At 37.0% G+C, this 19511-nt stretch overlaps 1 protein-coding gene across 1 annotated transcript; it reads left to right on the top strand.

The window, feature by feature from the left end:
- The first annotated feature begins 565 nt into the window (after positions 1–565).
- On the top strand, positions 566–8202 carry drg1 (developmentally regulated GTP binding protein 1). The gene is made up of 9 exons (XM_046860867.1): positions 566–781; positions 3653–3776; positions 4671–4846; positions 5157–5226; positions 5340–5509; positions 5988–6118; positions 6310–6477; positions 6956–7078; positions 7835–8202. Exons 1-9 carry the CDS (start codon positions 743–745, stop codon positions 7932–7934), a joined length of 1101 nt encoding a protein of 366 aa, XP_046716823.1. The 5' UTR covers positions 566–742; the 3' UTR covers positions 7935–8202.
- The last annotated feature ends 11309 nt before the right edge of the window (positions 8203–19511 follow it).

Raw genomic sequence — 19511 nt, forward strand, 5'->3', positions numbered from 1 at the left:
ATTATTTTTATGGTAGATATATATATAGAATATATATATATATATATATAAAATGTAAGTATATTTTTTCTGACAGGTTGAACATTTTTTACTTTTCAACCCAAATTTTTTTTATTGATGTTTACTGACTTAAAAAAAGACAACATTTATATCCATCAGTGTATTTAAGGAAAATACTTATATTAAAGTTTAATTATTATTATTATTATTATTATTATTATTATTATTTTTTTTTTTTTTTTTTTAGGAAATAGGAAAGTTGTTACAGTGTAAAAGAATTTCCCTTTGGCACTATAACATAATCAATAACACATTTAATTAACTTATTTATGTTAATTTTTCAAAGATGTGTTCCGATAAACAAAATATTTGTAAGCATGTCATTTTAGACCAAAAAATATAATTATTTATTTAATATTTATTTGAAATAAAATATTTATTATTATAAGAAAAGTTTTCAGGTAAAGGAAAGCAGCCATGGTGAATTACTGCCTGCACTGCGACGCCTTACCAGCAGGTGGCGACAATCACTCGGGGATCTACTTAAAACACAAGACCGCTCTTTCGTAAAAAACGCCACCCGCTCGCGCGACGGCATGAGAGCGGTGTGTGGAGTTGAATTATCCCTGAGCTAACACGTCATAGAACCCTAAAACCAAAAAGGGAAATCACCCTCTTAGTGGTGTATATTATTTCCTTTTTCTTCTCGAAATACTTCTGCGGAAGGACCAAGACCGGAAAAATGAGTTTACTGGCCAAAATCGCCGAAATCGAGAACGAGGTTTGTGTGTAAAGCCGGTTAGCATAGCTACCAGTGGCCGAGTTGCAAATTGCATTAAGTTCCCTATTCTCGCGCACTGCGTACTGTATTCACTCAAACCAGCCGGCGCCATATTGAGTGCACTACTTTATTAATAGCAAGGCGTTTAGGATACAGCGCCAGCTGTGTCTCACATGGGCCGCAATTTGACATGAATTTGTAAATTTTTTAAAATAATTCAGGATTATGAATTAGATGTACAGTCAAAAACAGCACGATTACTACTTCATTTTCAAAATCGATTTGTTTATTTGTGTAAAAAATAAGTCTGACAGCGCAAACTTGCTCAGTTGGCACTGAAGTTGTTACACAGCTGACTTAAACACTTTATATAAAACAGGTCAATTGTTTATCACACGAAGAAAAATTAAAACGAAATACAATACTTGGGTATTATAATTATAATTAAAACCCATACATAGTAAAGACAGGTGGCAGCGAATGAATAATGTACATAACACTAGGGCTTGTTGAGATATCATCTCGCGATACTTCACTCGATATTGTCACGATACAAGGTTTATCGCGATATTTAGGTTTAAACAGTAGCTCTTGGGTGTCTTACAACGTTAATCTTCTTATGTTGATTCTAAATAATAATAGAAGTGTCCAAAGTGTGGATATACCCAGGTAAGGTTTTTTAAAGGCAGAGGTTTGTTCCATATATTTCCATGCAACTGGATAGTTAATGTAAAGGGCCAATCAGAATCAGGTTTATTGGCCAAGTTTGTTGACACACACACAAGCAATATGGTTCCAGCTGTTAGTTACTGAACCCGATTTCTACAGAAAATAAGCACTAGGAGCCACAAAACCCTTTTGAGATCTAAAATGAAGATACTGCATAAATTGTATTTTACCTTATGCTATGTATTTAAAAAGCTATTGTGTGCTGCAATTATGAAATCGATAAACTTCTACAGAAAAAATGAAACGTTCTTTCTTCATGCAACAAAAACATTTTGAACTCCGAGGGGGAAAAAAGACGCTGGGTTGAAGGTTACTTTCAAATAAAATACTCAACGTCTATTTGAGTCGTCCTCGTATTTAAGAAATAAAAATCCAAACTCAAATATATATTTGCAAAATAATAGCCAATTAAAATATTTATTTTACCTGGTTAATTTGCAGGTGCGACGCCTATTTTAAGCGAAACAAAATTTTATGTGACTTCAAATTTTGAATTACATGTAAAAAACGAATAAACTAAAATACAGTAATCTCCCCCGGCTTTACTGCAGTTCTCATCTCACGCCCCCGTTTTATTAATTGCGGGCTCTCGAAGGTAGCACGACAGACCATTGCAGGGAATTGTTCTTATGGAGTTTTATGTTGAAATAATAAAATGTATTAATTAAAATATAAGTATTCATTATAAAATGAAGTAAAATATTAATACAGTACTGTATACATAAAAAATGTACATTAAATTCGCGAATAAACACGAAAAAAACGGAAAACGCTTGTCATTCTTGCTCTTGTCTTTGCAACTTTTTTAGACATGAACCTGTTAGTAATGACAGCAGCAAACGCTGCTTGCTTTATATATTTACAGTTCTAGCTCTTCCGGTTTTTCCATTTGGATGCCGAATACAGACTACTGCCCCCTGCTGGCATGAGGGATTTACGTTCTCTCAGGCAAGCTCAATATGTACACACACGGTTTGGTGTGTCAGATACGCCTGCCTGATAATCAGGCTAATTTGCTACTCTAGGGTGCTGTTTGCTCTCTAAATACCGCCTACAAAGCTCAGACAGATGCTTCGGCTCATCGTCTTGTTGTTTGGTGAAGTCAGTTTCAATGGGCAGTGACTATTGAAGTACACAAAAGCATGTACTTGAGTTAAAGTAGATACACTCGGTAAAATATTACTTCAGAAAAAAGTGCTACCTTTAAACTTTCACTTGTGTAAAATTGCAAGAGTATTTGTCTTTAAATGTACTTATGTATCCAAAGTACTTTTATTTGTTATAATATTCTATTGTAGCCATAATATCTCTCCCTCTCACAAACATGCCGCGCAAACACTCCTGTCCCGCGACTCCAAAATTGCGGGCCACTATTCTGGCGCATTCTCTCTGGCTCTTATTGAAAGCCACGGTACATCATCACTTCCTAAACAAATAATCGTTTTTATCCAATCAAATAAAAAGGAACAACCAATTTAGCAAAATAGTTGAGTAAAAAGTACGATATTTAAGTTTAAAATGTAGCGAAGTCGAAATCAAAGTCTCCCAGATGAAAGTACATGAGGAAAGTACAGATATGCGACATAAGATCGGTAACGAATTACATTTACTTCATTACTGTCCACCACTGCCAATGAGCCGCAGTCCAGACGGATTGGTAGCCATGATGATTCAGGATTCCTTTCACTCAGAATAAGTATCCAACCTTCACTGCTCAAAACAACCTCACACCATTACGCTTCCATCTTCATGTTTGTGGAGGTGAGGCAGTCTGATATCATCTCTCGTGTTCTCTGTCTTACATAAGTTCTTCTGTTAGAGTCAAAAAAGTAAAATTTGACTTTATCCAGTTTGTTGCATAGAAAAAAAAAAGGAACACGAGTGTCTCAATAACCGTAAAATATTAGGTGTTTGCACACTTTAAGCAGGTTCTATTTAATCTAAATGCTTGTATAATTCTAAAGAATATAGGGCTGGGTGACATGACCATGCACACGCACCAACGTTACCTGAAGTACAATATGCACAACGACATAAATATCAGCTCGATCCTTGTCATCATTTCTGATGCATCATCTTTTTAGCATTGATTGGTGTATTTTAGAGTGGTATTAAAGCATTCTGACTCGTGTTGTGCTGCAGATGGCTCGTACTCAGAAGAACAAGGCCACGGCGCATCACTTGGGCTTGCTGAAGGCTCGACTGGCCAAACTGCGCAGGGAGCTCATCACTCCTAAAGGAGGCGGTGGTGGCGGCCCCGGAGAAGGTATGTCATGCAGCATGACATTTTAAAAAGCATGGTTGGCTTGGAGAAGTATTAAACATGAGCTGACACAATACTAACAAACGGAATGTAGCTGGTGGACCTTAGGAATCCATCGTGTGTTATTTGTCATGTATCTCACCAAAGAGTTGTAGTCTCAGGTGGATACAAAACTCTTAAGATTTGTAAAATTGAAAAATTTATAAAAACTTTCAGGATCTTGAAGAATGAAATCGGATTGGTTCTTTGGACTCTGTCCTTCTTTGTATGACACAAATACTTTTTTTTTTTTTTTTTTTTTTTTTGCTTTTCTAAAAGATGTGTACTAGATTAAGAAAATCACAGAATCTGGTCTTTGGAAGTAACTTAAAGGTACAAAAGTTAGATTTAACTTTTAATTCTTACTCTTGGAGGACATGTAGAACATAAGAACGTGGACAAAGAGTAGTGGGAATCACTACATGTTGATCCTACCTATACTTAGAGAGAAAATGTCATTTAATGACGATGTTATACTTTTAAGATCAAAATTCTTTTGTGTATTTTTTGGGGGGTGGGGGGAATAAAATTGTTACGATGCAAAATATTTTACTTGTTTGACTTCCATAACATAAATTTTATGGGTTTTTTTTTCCCAGTGTTAACTTTTGTCCAGATTTGATCCAATTAATTATATATTTTGTAAGCATGTAGTCTCTGTTAAAATAATTAAAACCTTTTTTAAGTTTTAACATAGGTGGATCTCGGCAAGAAATGTTAATGGCAAGTACTAGATTCTCTACTGGATTTAGAGACTATTACTGTGTGAGGAAAAAAAAGCATTCCAGAAAGCTCTTGCTCTTTTGTATAATTTTGATGCTCTTATTATTAAATATATAAACTTTTTTTTTTTTTTAGGCTTTGATGTTGCAAAGACAGGAGACGCACGTATCGGCTTTGTGGGCTTCCCCTCCGTAGGTAAATCCACCCTGCTGAGCAACCTGGCTGGAGTATACTCCGAAGTGGCTGCTTACGAGTTCACTACACTGACTACAGTGCCGGGAGTAATCCGCTACAAAGGAGCCAAAGTTCAGGTTTGGTGGAAAAGACAATTTGTATTTATTTATTAAAGTTTGATGTAGATCTCCTGCATCATACACAGTTATAACAGGCAAATATGTAGCTTTTTAAAATACAAATATTGTGATACATTTTCTTGAATGATTATCTTATGAAAACGTGTCATGAGAAAGATATTATGTAACTATTTGGTTTGGGTAAAAAAGGAAAACCATTTCATTTCTTTCATATATTCGCTTGTGTGATTATTTAAATTATTAAAAAAAAAAAAAAAAAAAAGTTGTGGGTTTGATCCTGACGTCTTGTCTGCTGTCTGTTTTTCAGCTATTGGATCTCCCAGGTATCATCGAAGGGGCCAAAGACGGTAAAGGTAGAGGACGACAAGTGATAGCAGGTAGAGAGGTCAAACTTTATTGTACACACACACACACACACACACACACATGTTAAGTCATTGAAGCCTCTGCTTGTTCACATTCAGCTCATTACTCTGAATGTGTGTTTCAGTGGCTCGTACCTGCAACCTGATCCTGATCGTCCTGGACGTCCTGAAGCCTCTCGGACACAAGAAGCTGATCGAGCACGAGCTGGAAGGCTTCGGCATCCGCCTTAACAAGAAACCACCCAACATTGGCTTCAAGAAGAAGGACAAAGGAGGCATCAACTTCACCACAACTGTATGCCACACTGTCACACCCCGTCTCGCTTGTTATTAAACGTGGGAATTAAGTGTAAAATTCTTATTCAGTTTTTTAACATGAACCTGATATTTGATGTGTGTGTGAAATATATATAAATATAAATATATGTATTTATAACTATATAACTGATCACAGACACCATCCTGTTCAAAATACTTTGGCATATGCTCAATCATTTTCATGAGTTTACATTTGTTTTATACTCCAGCCACCACTGGGTGGCACTGTGGAGACGTAATCGTCTATCTTTACATTTTAAATTGCAGTTTCTCTGGTTCTCTGGAGAAATCAATGCCCTGAACATTAGTGTTTGATCCCTGATTCAACCAAACTGGCCTTTTCTAAGTGTGTTTAAAATAGGTGCAGGTTCAGTGGGGTCTAAGAGTGATTTCTGTTGCAAATTTTTCTGTCTTTTTTTTTTCCCCCTCTCACTCCACGTCATCGTGTCTCACAGTGTGCGCAGAGCGAGCTTGATGGTGAAACAGTGAAGAGCATTCTGGCCGAGTATAAAATCCACAATGCGGATATAACGCTGAGGGGCGACGTGACTGCCGATGACCTCATAGATGTAGTGGAAGGAAACAGGTGCGTAATGACTGCTAAGGATTCTGGGTATTGAATGACCTGCTGTTACCTGTTTGGATTGAATACAAGAAATTAGTGGGTTTTTAAAAAAAATGATTTTATTAAAAAAGCTGTTTTTATTTTCTCTCTCTCTCACTCTCTCTCTCTCTCACTCTCATCATTATCTATCTATCTCTCATACACGCCCACAGGGTTTACATCCCCTGCATTTACGTCTTGAACAAAATCGACCAGATCTCCATTGAAGAGCTGGACATTATCTACAAAGTCCCTCACTGCGTTCCGATCTCCGCTCACCACCGCTGGAACTTTGACGACCTGCTGGAGAGGATCTGGGATTACCTGCAGCTTGTACGCATGTAAGATCATCCTCGATCACATCAGCATACAGCAGGAGTCACACTTAAGTGTCCTGGGGTGTCGGGTTTTGAGTAAACCTGTCTAGACTAGAAAGAACATTTGCCTTTGTTGTTTTCCATCACATTTTATTATGATATTATTTTATTAAATGGAAGCTGCAATGGGTCTGTACATGGCACCATCACTGGGTCTGTACATGGTACCATCACTGGGTCTGTATATAGTACTGGCATTGTGTCTGTGTCTATGCATGGCAATGGCACTTGGTCTGTACATGGCACTTTCAGTAGGTCTGTACCAGACGCTGGGTCTGTACACGGCACTGCATCTTTGTGTCTCACTGGCAGTGTGTCTGGTCAATAATATCCAGGACTTAAGTTATTCACTGCAGTTAAACTCTTATTGTTACCTGTTTATTTAAGTAATCTAATGTATCTTTTGTTTGATCTAATAAAATCTCTTTTTTTAACTCCTCAGCTACACCAAGCCCAAGGGTCAGCTCCCTGACTACACAGCTCCTGTGGTCCTTCCTGACGGACGAACATCTGTCGAAGACTTTTGCCTTAAAATCCACAAAAACCTCATCAAGGAGTTGAAATAGTGAGTAACCACACTGCTATGTAGTTTGTCCCTTTATTGGTTTTCTCCTTTTTCCTCTGTAGCATCTTTGCACTTCAGGTCTGCGTGTTGTGAGGTCACCTGGTTTTCTGCTGACTGCTCGCAGCAAATATGCAGCACGTTCCTCAGAATCTATGCTGTTCTTCAATCAGACTGCACTGACAAACCAATCAAAATGACACAAGTTTAATGCAATTTTTGTGTGACCCAATATCACCTAGCTTATCTGTCTCTTTTAAAGATATTTCTAGGAATGTACAGACAAGTAACAAATGAAAGAAAAAAACACACCCTGGTGTTTGGTCGGTGGTGATAATGAATGCTATCTAACACATTATTACACTTTCCTTTAAACGTCCTGAGATCCGGTGAATGTGAAAGTCACACCATATGCAAAATGTTAATCCATTTTCATGCATTTCCTCAAGTTCCATTCAATATAACAATAATTTTGTAAATAGTTTTGTTAAAAAAACAGACTAAAATGCTAATAAGCATCGGATCAGCTGTGGAAGTGTGGAGAGTGATGAAGGATGCAGGAAAAGCTATTATCAGATTTTGGATCAGAGCTTCATGAATAACTTTATGAATATAAACTTTCCTTTCTGCAAGCTGGTAGATTTCCAGCAGTAGTACAGAACCTCCCTGATGTAATATACACGAAACACCGACCATAAATCAGAGCTTTAATGGAAAGTAGCCTGACATTTTGTTTCCTCTCAATCCTTCTTTTTCTAGTGCTCTGGTGTGGGGCTCCTCTGTGAAACACAACCCTCAGAAAGTTGGCAAAGACCACGTGATGGAGGACGAGGACGTCATTCAGCTGGTCAAGAAGTAAAAAACAGACTCAGACATTTTGCATGACCCACCAAGCTGCTCTGTTCAGCGAGCCGGCTTTTAAAAGACCAGAGACGCCGTCTGCGATGTCAATGTCGCATTGTGGATTCTAATTATTTTCTTTTGGACATCATCGGATCATATATGAACATCAAAGTCACATTTACTCTTTCCAACGCACGTGTTGAAGCCACACATGGGATAAATGCAATTAAAAAGGAAATCATATTGTATGTATAGGTTCAAATAAAACAATCAAAACCCTGAAATGATGCTTTTCACATCTGTCCATGTCTGAACTGTGAAATTATTTTCTTTGACGCAAGATAGCTGCAGGGTGACTTGTTTAATCCTCATCCTGATAAGTGTCAGTGTGGAGATTCACATGTTCATCCTGTATCTGCATTGATATCTGCAAACTGATGAGTCTACAAATTCTGATAAGCACTATACAAATAAAAATTAATTAAACTAAATTAAACATTACTAACATACTGAAGGTCTGAAGGAAAAAGTCATTCTGAGGCGTTAATGAAAAATCCAAGACACACACACACACACACGAGATCTCTGTACAAGAAAAAGGTTGTGGTTTATCGGTTTGTGGTTGAAGAAGCTTCATCAGCAGTGAATGGATTAAATAAAAGACTCACTACATGACAATGAATTTTTTTCCAGATTTCAGATCAGATGCTCTCAGCAGATTTTCCTGGTGCAGTAAAGGTATGGCTTAAAAAGGGTCTCCTCCTCCTTCCTCCACCTCCCCCTCTTGACCTCCTCCGGCATCCTGCAATAAGTCACCCTGGATAACCAGATCACTTAGTGAATGAAATGCAGAGCAAACGATCGAGAGCGGCTCAAAGGCACAGATGTGCTTCATTATCCACTCTGTGCACAGAGATGAATGATACTGGGGCGTTCCTCATGCAGTCGCCTCGTTGGGTTCATCAGCTAAAAAGCATTTCAGGGTTTTTTACTGTCAAAAAGATCTGCATTGTTTGTAATATTTTACTTTAGAATAGAACAAAACTAGTAAATGGTTTTGTTTTTTCACATTTCCTTACAGCACTACTGCTGCTATGCTTTGTTTTATAATTAAGACTCAAAGCGGATATAGACAGAAACAAGTCGTAATAAACATGCAGCGGGGTTACTGAGTTTGTTTCTAAATTTAACACAAAGAGACAAACGGATAAAGAGCAATCTAGCAGAATGGATATACCTGTAGAGGGATAGGGATAAATACATAGAGCTAAATATAGGAATGGAGAGAGAGAGAGAGATATTGGTGTTTAGGGATGGATAAAAAGATCAAGCTAGATACAAAGTGATAGGGATGGATTGATAGCGAGATATTGGAGGATATGAATAGATAAAAAGATTGAGCTGATATTAAGCGATAGGGGTGGATGGATAGAGAGGTATTGATGAATAGAACTAGCTATAGGGATGGATAAAAGACAGAGTCAGATATAGACAGATAGTGGCGGATGGATAGAGAGAGATACTGGTGGATAAAGATAAATGAAAAGATAGACCTAGATATAGAGGCATAGGAATGAATGGATGGATGAATAAAGAGAGATAGCAGATATGGATGGGTAAAACAACTGAGCTAGATGTACAGTAGAGGATAGGGATGGACAAAAGATAGAGCAAGATATAAAGGGATGTGGATGGATGGATAGAGAGATATTGTTGGATAGGGATGAATAAAAAATAGGGCTAGATATAAAGGGATAGGGATGGATAGATAGAAAGAGAAATTGGTAGATAAATGTGGTTAAAAAGATAAAGTTAGAAAAAGAGGAATAGGGATGGATGGGTAGAGAGTGGTTTTGTTGGATAGGGATGAAAACAAAGATAGAGCTGGATACAGAGGGATGGACATGGATACATCGATACATCGTGATGGGTAGAAAGTTAGATATAGAGGGTGGATAGATGGTGCTAGATATAGTGTAGAGGGATAGGGATGGATGGAACGAAATAGACAAAAATAAGATAAATAGAGCTAGATAATTAAGGATATGGATAAATATATCATACTTATAGATATTGAGATATAGGGATGGGTATAAATGGATGAATAGATAGAATTATGTAGAAATAGAGAAGGATATATAGAGCTAGTTATTGAGGGAAATGGAATGAAAAGACAGATTTAAATAAAGAAGATCGCAATGGAGACAGATACATATAGAAAATGATGACAGACAAAGCTAAATGGAGCTAAATAAAGAGATTGGTGATCTCTTTGTTGGTAATCTACCTATTTACTATTCTGAACGGTTGGGATGGAAATGATGCTGTATCACGCTGCAATCTTATTTTATTACTGCTTCACACATTACTGTAGAACACTGCAGTTACTCTCTGGATTCTTCTAGATGAACAGATGGATAAGTAAAAAGAATGTGTGAGTTTGCAGTTTGGTATGAGTTAAAAAAAATACAGTGATTCCCAAAAATTACGAACCAGTGCGTGAGCTCATAATGATGTCTACATGACGATGCTTTTGGCAAACCATCTCAAGAATTCAAAAGGTCTGTTTTTAGTTTGCACAATTCTTTTCTAAAAAAAACTTTACACCACACTTGCATTTGACTCAACAGATGTGAAAGCAGGTAGTTGCCATCATACTTTTCCTCTTAAACTATTTTAATAGTTGAAACCCTTTGGAAGGCTGGCTGTATTTTCATACACTTACAGTACAGATACAGATCCGATACTGCAAGCTGCTGAGTGACATTGAGGAGGGCTCTGCTGATGCTAAGCTAAATGTCTTCATCCAAAAAAAAAAAAAAGAATTGTAGGAATATCATTAGTGTCCCATTCATCCACTGGGGTTACTGGGTTCGTTCGGAATGAAATGGAAGCAAAATGTTGCTGGACGTATGGACGGTGTGTATAGTGTGTGTGTGGCAGAATGGAGTGTCTATTGGGGACTCCTTTAGATAGCAAATGCAGCACTCCTTCATCCTCACCCTCGCTTCCCCCATCTGCTGCACTTTCTTCTGTAAATTATAGCGGCACTTTAGCTAATGAAAGAGTTGAAGTCCAGGCACTAATAAAATCCATTAAGCGAATAAAGCACTTCCCCCTCTAACAAAATTAAGAAATCTGCCCCCCTTCAAAAAAAGAGGGAGGACTCTATATTAATATTTATGAAATGCGGAATGGACCCCTTTACCCCTTCGTTCCCCTCCTCCTTTAGGGGCCCAATACTTTGCCCTGCCCAGTTTCATTCGTCCACCTATCCCTGAAGATTCTGAGTGACCACGCCTTTAAGACGTAGGAAGGGCAGATGATGGAGGGATGTTGGAGGACAGACGCCCAAGCGAGCCAGTCTTCAGTTGGGGTCGGCGGTCCAAGCGGAACAACGAGCTCAGAACAGCATCTCATCTTCGTTCTTCGTACCAAGAACCGAGCAAAGAATCGTCCTTGTATTGGGTGACCTGTTGGACAGTGGCGATCTAATAGGTATGAATTCAAAAGGTCCATGACCATTGATGAACGTCTAACTGGTTTTGCTTCTCTTTTCACAGAGCCGTTTTGAAAAGATGCCGTTCCAGAAAGTTCTGTTTAGTAGAGGCAAATGTAAATGGTGGATTAAGGAGTTTAGAAGTAGAGTGTGGTAAAGAAGATTTTGAATAATTCAGATGCAGGGCTTAAAGATAGAAAACTAGAACAAGATCAAAACTCATCCTTGATCTAGACTCTTTTATTGTATCATAAGATGGCAGGTCTAGACTCATTCTGAAAACCATGGTAAGAACAGGAAAAAACGTCATTCCATTGTTGGTCATTTTTACTTTGATCCACTTTTCCATCTCATTGAGAGATCTTCCTTTTTCCCATCGATCTCTTAAACCATCATTTCCATCGATATGTTTGTCCTTTTCCTTTTCATCATGCTAAGTGGTCCAGTTGTAAGACCTTTAGAGTTGATTAGCGCTCCCATCTCTCCCATTCTGACTAAAGCATCTCTAGGGAATTGACTAGAATGGGAATAACCAGATTAGCCCATAGACGGATGGCCAGACTGGAGTCCAGCTTGGTTTCCTCACTCTATAGGCAATAGGCACTCAGTGGGACAGCACCCACAATTGCAGTTTCTTGACAAAAAGCCAGATTTTTCTATTCATGGCCGAAGAACTCATTTAGTCCTTCCACGTTAAGCCTTATTGGGCAATTTTCCATTCATATTTTCCTTTGAATGCTTCTAAGTAAGACTACCAGACCTTTAGAGTCTCTTTTTCTTATTAGGGTTCTCTTAACGAAACCACCATCAGTCTGGCAAACCCAATTTCCATTGACTTTTTAAAAAAGAAAGAACCAGACTAATTTATTTCTGAGTTTTCTGATTTGATTACCAAAACCACTGGAGTTTTTTTTGATTACTTAACTGATATTTAACATTTAAAAAAATGAGCTGATTCACCAGTCATGACTATAAAGGAGGTGCGAGATTTTAGGAGCGGGCGGGGTTTGACGCAGTTTTGGCGCAGAAAGGGCGGTACCCATGTCTCGCCGCAGTGAGATTGTGACCTATGACTAATTTTTTTGCAGATGTTCTTAGATGCGCACTTTCGTAGACACTTCTCACTTCTCTTGGTTCCACCAACAGCGACAGAGCTGCACAGGTCTACCACCTGTCAAGACCTCCCCGAAACTTCTACAATATTCAGTCCAACTCATCAGCCAAACAGCAAGGAAATGGACGCGCCCTGGAGACGTTCCTTGAGGAACTCATATCCGTTCACTTTTTTCTTTTTATATCCATCTTGTGAATGTTCCATGGATTTACCTTTCATCTGCCATACATGCACTGGATTCATTTTGCCATCCTCATCTGCATAAAATCCTACTTCATGGTACTGATGAAGATCCAATTTGACGTTTTGTTTGGACCGGTTCACAGGGTGAAGTCTAACTTCACATCTTTGCCCAGGACGCCATTGTGCTTGATCTAACCATGCAGTTCCTCTCAGGTCCATGGTTGTGCCAAGCACTTTGGAGACTTGTGAGCACATTCGTCTTGTTTAGTCCCTCTTCATCTTCTCGGTATACGACATCAAGGAAGCTCGATTTTTCTATGTTTAATTTGTTATTTTAGAAGAAATGTTCATGAGCATCTCAAGAAATAAAGAATTCTGTATGGTTGTGTTTTTTAATCAGAACAGACCCAAGTTCAAAGTGTAAAAATATGATGGGGAAAAAAAATATTAACACTATTAGCACAATTGTGAAGATTACAATCTTTGTGACCTTGGCAATGTATGGGTACTTCAGGAAGCCTCATTAATCCAAAAGAAACATTAAAACAAGAACATTATTTACGTGATACAGCAAAGTATTGTATGTGGATTTTATTGTCGGTATGGTTAAAATCTCAAAGCACCGCTGATAAGTGCAAAATTTCAGAATATAAAACATGCCTTTTGTTTTTTTGTCCACCAAACGTCATACGCATTTCGAAAACGAATCAGCAGCGTACCAAACTAGTGTCTTTTGACATATAAAGCTGCTTTGACACCAAACAATGAACGATTTGCTTTATGGAAAGATAATAAAACCCACCCTGACATGGCTGTGATGAATGAAAGTCAGTGGTCGGTCCGTGAGAGGTGGAGTCTCAAACTCGTCTCAGACTGCTATAAACCACAGAGGTCATCATGTAAGCTTATACGCTCGATTCAAACATCTGTCTTTATAACCTCTATTACTAATATGCTGTCCCACCCAGAAGAAGTAACATCACTACCATTACTCTTGCACTTTTACTCAGTAACAAACCTGTCAATAAAATGAAGTGTAGAATTTTGGAGGCTTCTGTCTATTGGATTTTGGACATCAAGTCTCTGTCTCTGTCTCTGTCTCTCTCTCTCTCTCTCTCTCTCTCACATGATATATAAGGACCGAAACTGCCATTAATTATCTGTTAAATAAGTACATTTAAGTTATTTCTGCCTTCATGTCCCTAAAGCACATCATCTCAATTACAATTATCTCAATCAAATCTTTTTTTATAGCTGTTTATAGAGTTTTATGTAGCTGTTCCTGATTTTATTCAATATAATTAACTCTGGAGGAGAGATTCTAGGACATTAGAACTACTTTTGAAAAAAGATTTTGGACAACATTTTGGATCACAGACAAAATCTAGTTTAATGGCTTAGAATAAGTGTGTATAACCACAGCGTTCACGGCGCACACTAATACTCGTTGTAGCCAATGCCATAACAGAATAATAATCATTGGACTTAGACTTTTTGAGCTAGACTGACTGTAAAGGTCATCAGAGACAGGTTTCTAGTCAATGACAATTAATATTATAGATAACAGACTTAGAAATTTACTAATTGTGTTACAATCTTTGAAAATGAGCTGACAGAGCCTATGGGATGACACTTGAAACTCTGTGTAGTTTATATCTTAAATATAATTACATATGTAGTTTATGCCCTGTTTAATATATATATATATATATATATATATATATATATATATATATATATATATATATATATATATATATATACACAGTACAGACCAAAAGTTTGGACACACCTTCTCATTCAAAGAGTTTTCTTTATTTTCATGACTATGAAAATTGTAGATTCACACTGAAGGCATCAAAACTATGAATTAACACATGTGGAATTATATATGGGATTATATACATAACAAAAAAGTGTGAAACAACTGAAAATGTCATATTCTAGGTCCTTCAAAGTAGCCACCTTTTGCTTTGATTACTGCTTTGCACACTCTTGGCATTCTCTTGATGAGCTTCAAGAGGTAGTCACCTGAAATGGTCTTCCAACAGTCTTGAAGGAGTTCCCCGAGAGATGCTTGGCACTTGTTGGCCCTTTTGCCTTCACTCTGGGGTCCAGCTCACCCCTAAACCAGCTCGATTGGGTTCAGGTCCGGTGACTGTGGAGGCCAGGCGTAGCACCCCATCACTCTCCTTCTTGGTCAAATAGCCCTTGATGCCTTCAGTGTGACTCTACAATTTTCATAGTCATGAAAATAAAGAAAACTCTTTGAATGAGAAGGTGTGTCCAAACTTTTGGTCTGTACTGTGTGTGTATATATATATATATATATATATATATATATATATATATATATATATATATATGTATAATGTAATTATACTGTGTTACACACACACACACACACACACACACACTGTATTATTTAACGTTTATCAAATGTGTCCTTTGTGACAATTTATTTAGTCCAGAATTATTGCAAAAATATATTTATAACACGTTTCTTATCATATAATTTGTTTAAACCTTGACTATTATTATAAAGCATTACAAAGATTTTAAGAAACATTAAATAAGTACACAATGTGCTTCTATACTGTATATTTAAACCTAAAAAAGATGCCCAAATCTTATAGATATCGTTAAAATCATTACAGTTATAAATCATTATTTGTTTCCTAAAAATGCTTGCCTTCCTGCTCAAAACTGGAAGCGTGCTTAAATGTAAATAAAAATGACAACAACAATATAAATATATCCAGTTACACAAAACACCACTGGCATCCAATCAATGATCAGCTCAAATGATGACTGATGGACATTGTTCTGGAGATGGGCTAAAAGCAGCATGCATTAGTATTCTGCATCAAAGCTTCTTATCCGCTTTGAATAGCGATGACTTTGTGCATAAAACTGTCCTGTCTCTCCATCACAATGGTTACAAAATTCTGGTATGAAGATTAATCAATATTTCAGAATTATAGATCCTCTAAGACCTTGAGTCAACATCTTTCTGCTGGACGAGACACAGAACCCTGTCAAAAGAAAAAAACTATTCTTTTCAAACAAATCCCTGTTCACCAAATTTGTAAGGAAATATTATATATATGATGTGCATGTATAACCGTTTTTCAGTTTGTATTACTCTGTTCGTCTGTGATCACTATGTATTAACTGTAATAGAAGTTTCTCAAAAAAAACTTTACTATAGTAGAGTTAGTAAAATCCAACATGGTCATTTTCAATAATACTTCAGATACAAAATATGATAGCTCATCAGATAAAAATAAAAAGGAAGTCAATTTCAACCAAAGAACCATGAACAAGAATGTACAAATCAACGTGAGCAATGCAGGCATAAGTGAGTGTAGTTTCTTCGGGATCTATTTGCACTGGTGGTGGCAATGGTGTTCAAAAGCAAGCTCAAACTTAGAATTGTTCAGATCACCTGTATAATGCATATCAGCGATGTGAACATTCAGTACTACTGAAACACAAGAGAAAGACTTGTCGATGTTGTCCATGTTTTCATATTTTCATAGTTTTTTTTCCCAAAATTTCCAACACTGGATCCACTGAATCACTTTCATGGAGGTAACAATTTCCATATACTGTTTACAGTGTCGGTCAAAAGATTGGAAATTTTTTCATGGTTGTTGAGACACGTGCGTGAAAAAAACACAAGAATTGAACCGTGAATGACTCGAAGACAGTGGACAGATGAGTCCAAATTGGTCATTCTGACTCTAACAGAAGAACTTATGTAAGTCAGAGAAAAGGAGAGAAGATGTTAGCAGACTGCCTCACTCCCACAGTCAAACATAGAGGTGGAAGCTTAATGGTTTGTCTACCATTCCATACTTCAACACCATCCAAATCTGTCTGGACTGCGGCTTGTTGTTCTGGGATGAACTGGATCACAAGGCCACAATGAAATCTCCAATTTGTGAAGAACATCTTTTACAAGAGGCATGGCAAAGTATTTTAGATAAATGTTAGGAGAAATTAACTAACAGAAGCCGGTATTCATGCCATGGAATGATTTTTCCACAAAATTATATATATCACTTGTACAGTTATATATTTTTTGGTCAGAATAAATCTTTATACTGTTAAACTACCTAGTGTGTTTCATTGAAAAAAAGGCTACTGTATGTTCATTGTTCATGAATTAACCAGCCATCTTTGTCATCATCATCATCATCTTCATTAAACAATATATCCTGGTCATGGTGGTGTTGGATTTGGAACACTGGGCATGATTTGTGATTGTTCAGATACAAGCGATTTAGTGAGATCAGGCACTGATGTTGACTGAAGATGTCTGGGTTCCAGTCTGGGTTCCGGTTAATGCCACAGGTGTTCAGTGGGTTGAGGAGTTCATGACCCCCTGTAGTACCTTTTCCAGCCATATGTGGTGCTTTCCAAAATGATCACAAAAAAGGAGGATCACAATGGTATAAGATGTGGTTAGATGTTCCCAGAAGACTGGGGATTATTATAGCAGCAAATGGGGAGTAAATGTAGAATGGGATGTTCAGAAAGCACAGAGCAATCTTATGATGGTGTCCACCAACTTTTTTCTTAGATGTACACACTTATGTGGTAGTGTTGGGTTTAAAAATGTTGGAAGTTTCACAGAACCTAAACTGTATCACATATCCAACTCATAAAACGAGCACTGAAGGTGTTCATTTGGCCGATTTCTTTACCTTGTCCCACCATGTATACACATCTCATAAAAATACTGTACGGGACACCGCAAAGGTTGATGGAAACCACTGTATTGTTAACTGAATGCCATTTAATGTAATCTAAAGTTACATAGGAAAAAAAAACAAAAAAAAAACACATTTTCTGCTTTACCAATATCTCATTCATGTGAATACAGAAAATCACCATCATGCACTCGGAGTATTTAAGTGAATGAAGTGCTCAAATTTTCAGTCACTAATTGCATCAAAAGAAACCGAAACACACATTTTTACCTTTAAAAGCTGTCCATTTCTCCCCAAGCGCCACTGGGAATTCATAAAAACACATGCAGACTTTCAGCCTGGCCTCACACTCTCACACACATAAATGGTCATGCTAGATACAGAAATGGACAATAATTTAAATGTTTGGACAAGAGAATTGGCAGAAGTGACATTTTCCTCAATACGTATCATGTTTTAAACAAGAGTTCATTGTTAACCAAGAGTTTTTCACCTTGCACGTACAAATTTGAAAAGAACAGAAAAAAAATAAGGAAAGAAAAACGATATCTGTACTTTAGAAACTAAAACTAAATCCCAAACTGTTTTCCGTTTTGGCCTCACCGATTTCTGGCTTCATTTTGGGTTAGACAAGTGCGAATGATGAACATAATATAACGAAAAACACTGAAACAATTACAATATTATCTACCTGTCATTTTTAAGTGCTAGACAAATACATATATTATATAAAAGAAAAATTTTCTGGCCAAGATTTTCAGTTCATGTCGGTATTAAATCAATTAAAAAAAAAAAAAAAAAAAAACACATTAATGCATTAATGCAACGTATCCTGATACACGGCACTGTTTTCGGATGTATTACATAACACACCGGTTACTACCATTTCCTGTAGATTTTGCACAAGCTAATGAGACAAACAACACGACAAAGAAGCGAACAGCGCCTGACCATGATTTTTTTTTTTATCATGATTTCAACACTTCTTCAAAATCTTGCAATTTTTTTAAAAGCAAATAGCTCGCTGCTTTTACAACTCGGATATTAAAGGAAAAATGGACTGGCCTAATTTTTATTTAAAGTCACAAACAAAGAGAATAACGCTGATTATTGTGGTGACGTTCATAGTCATGGTCATCTAGGTTGTTGGATGTTTCTGTAGGAACGCTAATGCTTTAATGTGAAAGAATAAGACAGTATTATATCTAGTGTGTGTGGGGGTGTTTAATCATCAAGCAATGAAGAGGGCAAAGTTTACACATTCAGTAGTTCTGCTTTCACCTCAGTGACTGTAAGTAAACATTTACTAAGAATATATTACATAATCATAAATCCCCCCTTTTTTTTAACCCAATTTTAGGATTATGGTTCATTTCTGCCATTGAAAACATATTAACCAGGATGAGGTTAAATGCAATCAACTTGCAGGAGCTTAGACAGTATAGGGGAGGAACCACACTATTAACTCACTAATGACAGCAGAATAAAAGTTTTTTTTAATCAATCCACAGAATCCCATCTTAAAGTGTGAGATATTTGGGGGGATAATCAGAAGTCCTTTTCCTCACAGAAATATGAACCTGATTCTCAGGAAGTGTAATTCTTATTAAGTTAATAGTCTCGGGTTAGGATTTAACCTTGACGTGTAGTTTGCAGACTAGATAACAGAATATTAACAAAAACACGTTTTCAGTATCATTCATTATGAACAAAATATTAAAAATCTGTTATACTGAATTTTTTTTTTTTCCCAATTTGGTGTGAACCAAAAAATATATATATAAAAAGAAATAAAGCAGACAAGTGCTTGCGTCACCACTTCAAAAGAGGAAGTAGTGTCAGAAATGTGTCAGGAAGCACTTGGTTGCTTGTTTACTTATGGCAGAAGATTAATTTTTTCCTCTCTCTTGTGATTGAGAAACTCAAAATTAATCCTCTCAGTTACGTGAAATCAGCATCCAAACAGTTTAGAACGGACACACTTCAGCTTCTGCCATCTTTTTTTGGCCTGATCTCACCTGAAAATCTTAGCATCTTTCTCAAACCTGAGATATCTCACCATGAGAAACGCTTAATTTT

Source organism: Silurus meridionalis, chromosome 11 (genome assembly GCF_014805685.1).
Source record: "Silurus meridionalis isolate SWU-2019-XX chromosome 11, ASM1480568v1, whole genome shotgun sequence".
Taxonomy (NCBI): domain Eukaryota; kingdom Metazoa; phylum Chordata; class Actinopteri; order Siluriformes; family Siluridae; genus Silurus; species Silurus meridionalis.